Genomic DNA, 12,793 nt, shown 5'->3' with positions numbered 1-12,793 from the left:
TATGCCATTAGTCCGTGCAAACACGCGACCGTCGCAATCACACCTCCCATGACATTTCCATGCATAAAGGGCCGAGTGCTTCGGCAAAGCACAAATTATCAGCTGGCTCGCTCGCGGATCTCCTGCACCACCTCTTTATGTGGATTAGAGGATTGTAGGTGTCGCGGTTGCTCTCGATGTAGAACAGGCTGGTCCTCACACCAACACCCACAGACCAACCGGCTGTTAGAGCAGCTTAACATCAACCGCAAAAGAGCAAACAGCATTTAGCGCGGAGCTGCTAAGGCTATTGCCAGCCTGTGGATTTTCAGATATGAGTAAGAGAGATGACTAAGCACAGAAAACAAAAGATTGCATGTTTGTGTACTGCTAAATGTGGCCTTTTTACATCTTATTTAACATGGCGGTAAAGCTTTTGTTTAATAATTGTCAAAACAAGTGATTCAAGTGTCCTCAGCTTGTTACTCTTTCTCTCCTCCACCAGTTTCTGTCAGTGTTGGCTCTGTATGACAGCGATGCTCCTTGGAATTAACTATTCATGTATTTTAATCTTGTGTTTTTCTTTCTGTATTATAAATAGAAATAGATGTGCTCACCTCCTGAACTCTATGTAATTTTCTGGTGCACTACTCTGCTCTGTTTTTGTTACTAAATAACTAAAATTAATCTTTTGTTGTCGTCACTTAAGTAATGGTGTTCTTTTTAACTACAATCTCAAAATCGCTTAAATCCGTGTGAAATATGCCTCCAAATAACAATAGTGGGGAAATTTCCTGCGAAATAATCAAAACCGTGTATGCTTTAAGACCAAGAATGTTCTGGTACCACTCACAAGGCCTAATCGTCTGAGAGTAGGGAAAAAGAAAAAACTTGATAACTTGATATTTACCAGTCCGACTGCATGATTTCACATTTTATTTGGTCCATATTCCACACTGATCTGCCAAAACATGCTCAACTGAAAGCCCCATCAGTTTGCACGAGCATTTAATTTAACACACTTAATTCAGAATCTTCGTAAATCAGGCCCACATATTAAACTGTTAATATCACAAAAAGGAAGTTTCATCGAAGGACTTTTACATTTTATAACTCATCACAGCTCATACAGTCTGGTTTAGGCACTGGGTGCATCGATTCATAAATATGGGAATATGCTAACATCTTAGACTTGAAGCATGGAGCAGTTTCAACAAAACAGAGCAATGCTTTCTATTAAAACAAAATACTGTGAAGTGCTTTTTGACCTTGATAACGTGACCTTACCAATGTTCTTAGGCAGCTACATAGTTAGTGTTGTAAGTTCGAAAAGAGAAGATAAACCATTTTCTTATACTTATTTTTAATTTTAGTTAATATAAAGGCCTTGGGCTGCCTGTATACTCCTTCCCAGCTGTGATGGAGTGCTGCTCGGCGGATGTTTAGTCGGTGATAATGGATAACTTTATCTTCACACTACTATATATTTTTACTGTCAGAATGACAAACTGCATTGTCATGCTCCCTCGTGTTGGTTTATACCCTTTTGGTTTCCTGCCATAAATCTCAAACATTTTAACAGTAAACAGTATTTTTTTTTTTTTTTTTTCCGTTGTTTACACCGAACTGCTGGTATGCGTCGGAACACCTGACAGTCTGGGGCTTGTTTCACCTCCTGAGAGCCAGTTAGAGGAATCTTACCTCTCCTCTGAGAACGCCACCTTGTTTTCAGAGGACATTGGGTTCATATTCAGTTAAAAATTGTGCTAAAGCTGCTTTTCAATCTCAAAGCTTTATATAACGTCACAACCTTTGACAGGAGTTTGCGATTTTGTTTGGTTTTGCAAAGAGTTTTTCATCCCCTCAAACGCAACGTTTAGTCTGGAGATTAGATGACAGCAAGAAAACAACTGTTTGGAATAACGGTTCGAGTCTAGACACATTACATTAGGTCTGTCTACCGCCGTGCACATTACCGCTCGGTGAGTAATGTTCTGCTGCTGCACAGCTTCATTTGTGAGACAAGTGAAGCACTGCTGTACTAAACACACCCTGCATCCTCCTGAATGTCACCTGAGCATGATATTTAACGGAAGGTGTGAAACTCAGAAAGATTTAACCTTTTGTGAATCTCTTAATTTTTAGTCATTATACTGTCTTGTGTGTGCGTGTGTGTTTGTGTGTGTGCGTGCGCGCTGTCAGCCGATGATAAAATGTGATGTATGATGCATGTGGGTCGGTGGGTGTGGGACGGGGGCGCGTTGCCGAGAATCGCTTTCAACTTGCGAACAGATACAGCCATTTATGACAGCCATCTGTCCAGCGCGGGCGCGCGTGCGCCCGCGCGCGCGCCTGTGTGTGCGTGCGTGCACGGTTATGCTTCTCGCTGGTGGGTGTTGGGGTCCAGGTGGCTGCATACTGTAATGCTGCGCCCACAGTATGCAACAGCGTGGGGGATGTGGGAGCCCAGCAGAGCATGTTAGTCATAAAAACAGGCATTTGATGCCCTGCTGTTGCCGCAAAGTAAGAAAATAATGGTAACTTGGGGAAATGTGGCAATCTGGATTTAAGCGTTGGAAGTATCAGGTTTTATATGTCCGATAACATTATGATATCTCAGTATCTCATAACAGAGCCTCAGATCATCGCATTGCACTGTGCAGACTTCAAACAGGTCCTCTCTTTTAATTGTTAATGTGCTCCATAGGCTTATTTCATTTTGGGGGGGAACTTGATTGCCTGTTTTAATGTAATAAAGCTATTCTACAGTGCAATCGAAGATAGTATTATATGATAATATAAGCTTTTTCTCAAACCGAACACCTCATCTAAACCGATGTGGTTCTAGGAGAGGAAGAAAGGTGTCAACTTTCGCGACTTTAAATAGGAAGATCGCAACTAGTAAATGGTGAATGGACTCCTGCTGTAGCGCCCATGCCAGATCAAGAAAGACCCGGGTTAACAAGGTGCTGTTGTTCAACAGGGTGCCGCTGGAATCTGCTCCTGAAGGCTGAGAGAGGTGGTTCATGGATGCAGTGTGGGAGGACAGGTGATTAGAGTGAGAACGGAGGACACAGGTAATAGAGGGAGAAGATGATGCGCCGTCTCAAGAGGAAAATACCAGAAAAAGAAGACAACTTGAGATTATCAAATTCTCGAGGACCACCTCCAGTCTTGAGTTTTGTCATTGTGATAAAAGATGACAAGGGAGCAGAGATTCAGAGGCTTCCCCAGGCAGTAAGACCAAAGCCGATAACACCCTGAGCAGCTCTCTATAACTCCACTTTGTTTGTTGTTTTGAGACAAGATCAGTTCCCCGGAGCAGGACGGATCTTTCTGCTTAGGGAATATGATGAAGACCAAAACACTGAAGAACACCAAGATTGTTTTTCAAAGGTAAAAAGTTGCGATCATTAGCCGACTGAAGACAAGAAGCGATGTGGTCTCCCTCGTCTGTGGTGCGCCATGAGCTTTTTGATAGTGAAACGTTTTGGGCGCATCTGAAACGCGCTCGGTAAGAGAGAGAGAACATGAGGGGAAACACTACTTTTGATTTGCACAGTCGAACACCCACAGGTGACGGGATCCACGTCGTGTTTTATCTCAGGGTGGTTTTGCATATCAAAACCGATGAGAAATCATCCGTGTTGAAGCTGAGGAGGAACACGGAGGAGGTCTATTTTTACAATCAGCCGAAACACGGTTTTGAAGTGGAAGGCCCAGTGGAGAGGAGGTAAATATGTTGAGCGGCGCTCCTCTCATCTGACGGCGATCCGGAGCTGCTGATTTATCATGCATGGTGTTCGGATTGAAGTTAGCAGGAAAAGTGCCCGACATCTGATATTACAAAGCGCTGTGTCGATTCTGAAGGGTGCGTGAGTAAAACGATGGCGCTCAACGGGCAGACCGCTGCTCCAGTACAGAATGCAATATCTGGAAAACCACAGGATGGATTGCAGTCAAATTTTGCACACAGTACGAGATCACAAACTCACCTGGGTTTATTGATTTCTGCAAAACTGAATAAAGGGGAAATTGAAATACACAACCAAATATATAACTTCCCTGTTAATAACCGCTCTCTGTGCTTAATTAGTGCAATAAATGTTCCATCTACCAGTCACTGGGATTCATTCTCTTCTCGTCCCTCTGCTCCGTGACAGCTGTTGGCCCGAAGCAGTATAATTTTGAGCTGTCTGTCGGTTTATGAACATAAGTCTGTACGCGAGCGTACATCTGTCTGTTCCATTCTCGTTAGCGTCATACCTCCAGAGCGCCTTTAAAAGAGGGCTGAAAGGCAGGGTACGTCCCACCACCAACAGCGACCGAACTGCAGCCGATTTCATGATCTCTTCCTGTGGGAGGAAAACAATGTAAGCATATGGAGAACATGCAAACTCCACACAGGAGGGATCCCATGCCGAGAGTCGAACCAGGGATAATCAAATGTTAATAACCACTCCACTATGCTGCTCTAAATAAAACAGCTCAGTATCAAAATCAATCTCAGCTCTATAGCGCACTCACTGAAACACTCGGAAATGAACCTCGGTTTTATTATATATTTTTTAGGGCTTTTCAAATGTAGTAATTTTCAAAGTCACTTTTTTTAAAGGCACATATAAATGGGATTATATTCTATTTCAATATGAAGAAGTCTCCTACTAAAATGTCTCCGAATGGGAAAAAAAGTCTCCCCGATGTTCTATAAAAAGCTATTCGCTCATTTTTCCACATTTTCCACCCTTCTGAGTTCAAATATTTGTTGTAATATTACTTTTTTGTAAAACAGCCATGTCGTACAACATACACCAGGTTCATTGTATATGTTATTAAGTATGATTTAAATGACAATGATGCTGGAGTTTTCAAATTTGTCTGACAAAGGGTTAACACGAGGTCGAGCCTGTCACATTCCTTCATTCTCAGTCAAAACTGAAACGTTTGGCTTTCAATGGTCAGTGGTTAAAATCAAGGTCACTGTGGACTTGTGCTTCAAGAAAGCTTTGAGGGAATGTCTTCCTGTTTGCTGGATCAGCTTTATGAGTACAATTTTTAGCTGCTGAAGACGGAAGTCCTTTAATCTAAGAAACATTTTCTGAACTCAGTGTCTCAATAAGAGGAGCATTTCCAGCTTTTCTTTCTTGACAGTCTTTACAAACTGCATGTGTGATTATGTTAGCGTTTTGTGTTCCCATGAGTCTCAGCAACATCGGTGTCAATCAACACTCTGCTGATGAGGTGAAGACTTTCAAGTGAAGTGAAGATTCTCGTTGTCTCGGTTTCTTATGTTTGGAATATTTCTATCAATAGGGGTTCATAATTATGTTTTAATGATAATATGAAATGCCTTCAATTGGAAGATTACAAGCTATAAATGTGTAACAAATATGAGAAAAGCAAATAAAATATGGGAAAAGCAAATTAATTAGAGCCACAGTATTAATGAGGAGATGGTTCATCAGATGTATTGGGTCGTGAAATTCGCTCTTCACAGTGTACAACGAGAGGTGCTTTTCTTATAAGGCGCAGCTTATTTTCGAGGCTATATTTAGAGGCGTGTTTCGACTGGAGGTGAGGATATTGCCTACTGCGTGTGAGCAGAGGGAGGCATATGTTTCCCCCCCAGCTGACCCACACTTCCTGGTGTGAATTAAATCACAGCTGAAAAGTGCTGAGAGGGGCTGATAGGGAGTGGCCTCTCGAGATAAACGCGTGTCCGGTAAATCGAGCTCGTCTTGACGAAACAGTTCTAGATATATGTGATTTGATGGATCAAAAAAATCCAATAGAGTTTTGCGATGCATCACTGACATTTTCTTTTGTAATGCCTCTGTTTTTCTGCAGTTTATTGATGTTCAAAGTCTTGGCTAATGCAGTAGTTAGAAAAAAAAAAAAAGCCTCCTCTTTGTCACCTCAATCGTTTTGATTTATGCAGTGCAGATGTTGTATTTATTTGTGGCCATGGGCCTCACATGAAAAGAGATCGTGGCAGCGTGGCGGAAATGCTGAGCAATTTTCAGAGCCCATCTGGGCGAGTTCAGCGTCTGTGGCAATGACCGACTCCATCGTCGCTCCATCATCCTCGCTCGTACTCCTGACTATGGCGCCCTGAAGGGAACATATGCTTCCTCCTGATGAAACTCAGGGCGAAAAGGAAGAAATCTCAGGACGCTGGGAGTAAACAAGCAGGAGAGCAGAAAGGAAAGGTGAGATGGAGAGATGAGGGGAAGGAAAAAGAGAAAAACAAATCAACGCCTGAGATAAATGCTGGGTGACTTGACCCGCCTGCCGCCCACAGGATCGCTCCCTCGCCGTGAGGTCACCGGACAGATATGGCACCTTTGATCCCTCTCAGAGATTCTTCCTCAGACCTCAGCTGTCTCTTCCTCATTCATCAGCTTGCGAATCCACAGTGTGACACGTGTTGAAATCACAGAATCTGAAGGGCTTTTAAATCTTTCACGTTGGTATTTAAGCGCTGTCATTTAGAAGGAGGAGTGTGGACTGTGTGAAAAACGGCAATTAAGTGGTGAAAATATTGCAGTCATTGTTGTGTAGGTTTTATGTGGAGCCACTTTTGAGTACGGTGATTCTCTGTAGAGTTTTTTCAATATGTCTTCAAGTGAGCAGCTGCCAAGAGCTTCAGCTGCCGCCATGTTTACCATTTCACCTACAAATGTGACAAGCTGCTTCTTCCCCTGGACTAACCAGATCACTGAACTAGTCGCTGTAGTGTCGAGTCTGAAGGCTTATCAGTTGGCCCAGCGACATACTAGATGCTATATTAAGAATATTTGCATAATATTCGATGAATTGACCCAAATTTTATCTGAACATTTAAATAGCTCAGTCAATGTATTTTTCCTCTGCTGTTTAGATAAACACTTTCACCAAACTTTGGATATTTGAGCCATCCAATCAACCAGTTTGTTGAATTACCAATAAATGCAACACCTCTGCATGACCAAGTGATGCACACACACTGCAGTTTTATAAAAAAAAACATATTGGATAAGAGATCTGACAATGAAACACCTCACTCTTTGTGTAAGATCACGTTTAACTGTTGGCAGCCAACGTCTCTGTCTCTGCTGTCTGTCCCATTCATGTTGTTCTTTTTTTGCTCGGTTTGCCATATTTTTTTTCCACTCTCATCACAACGTAAAGTGTGAAAGTGTGAAGTTTGAGCATCGGCTTTGTGATGTATAAATACAGTGCAGTGTAGAATTTATCCTCAGGTGTGGATAAAGGTGCCATTTAACCATCAAGTGGAACGACGAAAAGAGGCTCCTGGAAGTGATAATGTGCCCCCAATAGATGGATAGATAGAGATAGATGTATATTGCACATTGGCTCCAGAGTCTCTTGCCCTCTCAGGGATGAATCCATGGGGTTTCAGTCTTACTTTGCTCTCTGGCTTATGATTTATTCATACATAGAGTACAGCAGCCTTCCAACAGTCCCTCATTCCCACATCCCCCCACCTCTCCAATCAGAAATATCGAAGGATGGGGGGTGAAGCAGTGAAACATGGAAGCGCACTGCAAAATTAATCCAGCCCTATCTGCCGGTCTGCTTTTTGTAATTTAATATATTCCATGACATTTGTGCTACCTACTGTATGGAGTGTTAAGTGGGAGGAAAACATGGCAGATAAGGAAAAATGGGGGTCGACATTTGGCCCTGTGATGCCCGGAGTACGTGCTGCACACTTGAACCTACAAAGCCAGCAGCCAGCCTCGGGTTGCTTGCTTTTTTTTTTTTTTTTTTCTTCATGGCATTCATAATTCACCATATAAACTACAAAGGTGGGTGAGTAAGTGGACATGCGAAGTAGCAATGAGAGAGAAAGAAAAGCGAGGCACATTTGGCAGTTCAAAGCATTTTAATGCACCATTTGCAGCATGAGAAATGAACGTGCATTAGAATGGCTTTTTGCAAAAAAAAAAAAAAAAAAAAAAAAAATCCTTTGTACTCAAATGCAACACCAGCTACACACACCCTGGGCCTCTGATGAGTTAGTGTTGGGTGAAATAAAAGAGAAAACAGTAAAACAGTGAGTACGAATGCACTATTAGTGACCAGCTGGCCGGCTCTTAAGAAATGTGTCACACTGGGTGCACATGAACTCACCCACATACAGTCACTGCCATGCATGTGCAAACTTCACCCTCTCTCTCTCTGTGATTTTCTTCCTCCGTTACATGCTGAACTCTTTCATTCTGGCTCTGGCGCTCCCTCCAGTTCTCTGCTTCCTCCTCTCCACTCACTCACACACACACACACACACACACACACACACACACACACACGCTCATGTATTTTTCATGTACCAGTTGTCCCAGTAGAAGCCCTCCGTGTCCAAAAGGGCTTTTCACTCTTACAAGGTCATGTTCTACACAGACACCCAGACATATTACCAGCCCATATCGTGCATGTCCATGTGTGAAATTACTGTGCATGTTTTTGAAAAAAGAGCTTGAGCTTCAGAGGGTGTTGAGGCCACGAGAGCTGCTCTGAAACAGAATAAAGCAGAATCATATAGAAAATTCACAAAACACCTTCATATGGAGAAGGTTATATGGATAAAGAGACCTTTATTGACGTCATTGAGCTATACTACAACTCCCAGAATGCTTTGCTACACTTTTCTCGCTGCGCTGGCGATGCTGAGGCGTTCAAAGGATCCTCGGAAATTCTCGTGCTACACATTTCAATCTCAGCAGCTCCCTGTTCACTCAAGTGGGACTTGGGATATCTCACAAAGGCAGACTTTAAAAATACAGTGAAATTAAAATTTGGAGCAAAAAACACCACCAGGTAGACTATTGTATTAGCTTCAACAGTCAAAATCTTTAATAAGGCTCAGTTAGATGGACTCACAAACCTGATCTAAAGCCAAAAAATCATTGGGATGAAATGACAACGTTGATGTGGGTACAATATGGATTTAATATGATCAAACTATTTATTTTATCTTTGAAGTAACTTTATGCTGGCTGCAATCACAGTGGTTTGTTCTTCTGAAATAAATGTCACACATGAGAAATAAAATGATTTTTTTTTTTTGGTGTGTAGACAGTGCAACTTCAAAGACAATTTCTAGATTAAAATACATTTATTAAAATAAATTATTATAATTATACTACTCCAAATTGAGCCTCGTTCACTAGCCTCTGTACTGTACTCTGACCTCTGACGTGGTCACATTTCCCACAGACCGTGAAGGCAGCACGTCTCGTAGCACTACGAGCAGCGGCGGAGCGGCGGCGGCGCTTTCTCCTCCGGTAACCTAAACAATGAGTCCTACTACACACCGGAGCAAAGCACGCCAGTAGAATGCGTATCTCAGAGCCCGATTCCTGCCTTTCGCTGCTATTCCGACCGCTCACTTGAACGTAACATGTGGATACCCACGGAACACGAAAAATACGGCGTCGGTAAGTTTTTGCTTCACGTTTTCAAAAAAGCCGCATGTGTTTTATTCTGAATGTGTGGACGGGCTTGATCTGCAGCGAGGTGTTACAGTGACTGATTGTTTTTATATAAGGCTCCATCAGCTCTCTGAAACAGCCCGTGATGAGAGCTTGGATTTCATCTGACTGCCACATTGCAAAGCAGAGGCTCTGATCTCCTCCTGTCTTAACAATTCACCCACATTTAGATGTTTTTTTCCACCTGCTTGTCTGGTTTTTTTTTTGCATTGTTGGAGAAAAAAAAAACTCACCACTGCTGTCTGTGTATTCCCACTGTTTGAATGGGAAAATCAGCCCCTGACCACAGTCTCTCGCTGTGTGTCTGTTTATTGTTTTTTTTTTTTTTTTTTTTTTTTTGCAAATGCAGACAAATCCGAGGGGGGAAAAAAGTAAAAACCAAAAAAAAAAAACAACAAAAAAAATCTTTATTTATTCTGTGAGGATGAGTCTCAATTTTGAGACGAAACCTTAATGGGGGGGGGGGGGTTCTGGAAATGTGTGTATCCTACAGTGCATTGTTCCAGACTGTCGGAGGGGGCTCTGGATCAAACACTGAAGTGAGACAAACAAGCGACAACAAGGCAACTGAAGCCAAATGTGGCGAAAAAACAAGAAGGAACCCACACACACTGTGTCCTGTTGGTGTGATCGGAATTTCCTCCTTGCCTGCCTTGAAAGGGGGGGGCTCATTGAGATGCGGCCGCTGAGGGGCGGCTTAAATGTCTCATAATAATATTCCCTGGAGATATTGGTCCTCTGTGTGTGTGTGTGTGTGTGGGTGCGTGCGTGTGTTGACGCTCTGCTCCCTACATGCTCAGCCAGCTTCAGTGAAAATGAGCCAATCTTTCCCTTTTTTTCAAATTATTATTATTTTTTTTTGCATGTGGGCAGCATATAAATGTTTAACACACACACACTCACACACACACACACACACAAAACTCATTGGAATCAGATTTAAATCACTTAAATTCTCAGTTACACAACCCCCCCTGCCTTCTTCTTCGCAGGAGGCAGTGAGTACAGTTGCATAATAAGGCTGAAAATGTTGCTTGATGTCCCCCTCTAAAAAAAGAAAACGCAGCACCTTGCCACCACGGCCTGAAATCAGCGAAGCACAGTGAACCAGAAAGTGACCTTTGACCTCTACCTGTCACACGCTGCAGGCGGGCCACTTGACTGCTCCGCTAAAATTTCCCCTGGCATACGCTTGTTTTCCTTTCACCGTCATTCTTGGTGCTAAATGTCTGAAGTTAGTCACTTCCCCTCAGTGGACGTACTTCATGCTTCCTTCACCCGTCTCTGCTGTGTTGGACGATCGTCTTATTTTCCTTCGGTATGATCAGATAAATCTCTCCACTCATACAAAGCAGGAACAGTCATTTTTCTGTCCTTAAATCAGGGGGAAACATCCAGCCAAAGTCTACCTTGAGTGGGCTGGGCTGGTATAATACCATTTGAATCTAAAATTGAACATGTTGCCCACCTCGAGCTAACACCTTTCATATTTGATTCGTTCCGTTCAGCCACTTAAACCCATGTCCCGCTGTCAAAGTTCACACGGCTGCGAAAAGGAAAGCATTTATTTCAAAAAGCTAAATACTCACCATTGTCCCTGAACTGCTAGAGGGCGCCCTGTTAATTGGATTAAGTTTCTTTATCCCTCTTTTCCCTCCCTCAGTAATAATATGTTTCTTTTAATTGGCTGTGATTTATTTTTCAAGGCGTGTTTTTGGCAGCAGCAGCACGTGTCTGCGGCGGCCCTCCTCATGAGGAAGGAACACCGTTTGCTTTCCTGTTGTGAAATCCAGCATGAGCCTCAGACATCCACAGACATAGTGCAAAAGTGTCTGGTGCAATAGTTAAGTGTCAAGTTGTTGTAGGTTAAAGTTCAGGATTGTTGATGTGTCTTTAGTTAATGTCAGTGGGCGAATCGGGCAGATTTGAGAAAATCTACACGCTTGTGCTGTTAGGATAAAGGTCAGGACTGAGAATCACGCTGAAACATTTGGATTATAGTACGAGTGTCAAAGAAAGAAAAATCTATATATTTTTTTTCCTGTTGCCAGATTTAAAGGTCTCCTTCCAAATGCAAAATCATTTGTTTGATTGAACAGGATTCAGATGCGTTGGAAAGCTGCAGGGTCACGTTGGGGTTCCCGGTTTGGCTGCACAACTTTGCAAAAGACTCCACATTGCAGCCACTTTAATTTAAAAGATGTGAAGTCATTTCTCACCACATGTCTCGAATAGCTCTATTTGGAAGGAATCTTTTATTCTGCCAAAGTCTGGAGACAAAATGTGCATCCAAGAAACCCTAAATCACAGAAAATTGCGTTTCATCTGGCTGATTTATTTCAGGGATTAGTCATGGAAAATGGGAAATGCGTCAGATCTTCCTCATTTAATTAGCAGCAAGAAAGGATGACCAAATTTAAGAAAGCTTAATGTCAGACGGGGGCCATTGATCCCCTACCTGGACTCTCATCTTTAATTATTCATGTCAGCTGAATGCATTCCTGTTCCACGCCTTGCAGCGCAGCGCCAACCGAAACGCTGGAATCAACACCATCGATTCACATCTACTTCCACTTGCCCTCACACCCTCGTAGTGCCGTCGTGAATAAGTGAAAATTGGTCTTTCCCTCCTGAAGAATGGCCGTGATATCTAAATATTGGTACAAGTGAGCTGCTGCGTTAGCCATTTTAAATGTGATCTCCTCCAGGTGCTTTCAGTGAAACATCTTATCCACTTTTGACGGGGGGGGGGGGGGGCGGCTAACTAAAGGGATTCTGAATTCCTTGGAACATTTGATCTCGGGCCAAATCAAGATGAGATCCGAACGTCTCGCGGTCTAATTGGATGGCTGCGGCGTTTGATGTCGATTCGCCTTTACCAGCGGAGCGGGGCCCGGGGACGACGGGGGCCACCGCCATTCATGAAATATAAATGGACTCTCGGCAAGTTGATGTTAAGGCAGCCATTAGCCCACCAGTGGAATGATTACTGGATCTTAACCTGAAGCGAGGGAGTTTGAAGATTGATGACATGATGTTAACGTCTGATTCCTAAACGGACGTGCTGGGCGTGGGATATGGAGCCATCTTTTGATGTATAAGAGCGACGCCTCCCAGTGCAAAGACGGTTTAAGATTACATTTGCAGAATCCTAGTCTTGGTGTCGTGATGCTGATTCAAACGACCGATTCTCCGCTCAAGCGTGTTTGTAGCACTGATCCATCGCAAATGTCAGTGCAGACAAACGCAAGATGACTCGGTCGCCGCCCGCAGGGAAAAAACAAACAAACAAAAAAAACTCGAGGCTGCGTTGTGTC

At 43.0% G+C, this 12,793-nt stretch overlaps 1 protein-coding gene across 9 annotated transcripts in view; it reads left to right on the top strand.

Annotated features, from left to right (window-relative positions):
- Window positions 1-9,230: 9,230 nt before the first annotated feature.
- The window catches only part of dock4b (dedicator of cytokinesis 4b), a 109,505-nt gene continuing 105,942 nt past the window's right edge, over window positions 9,231-12,793 (top strand). For all 9 annotated transcript variants that reach the window (XM_030113825.1, XM_030113822.1, XM_030113819.1 and 6 more), the window contains exon 1: window positions 9,231-9,422. In XM_030113825.1, the coding sequence (XP_029969685.1) occupies window positions 9,386-9,422 (37 nt within the window). In that variant the 5' untranslated portion in view covers window positions 9,231-9,385. The remainder of the gene's footprint in view (window positions 9,423-12,793) is intronic.

This window comes from Salarias fasciatus, chromosome 17 (genome assembly GCF_902148845.1).
Source record: "Salarias fasciatus chromosome 17, fSalaFa1.1, whole genome shotgun sequence".
Taxonomy (NCBI): Eukaryota; Metazoa; Chordata; class Actinopteri; order Blenniiformes; family Blenniidae; genus Salarias; species Salarias fasciatus.
This window is presented reverse-complemented; position numbering and strand designations above follow the sequence as displayed.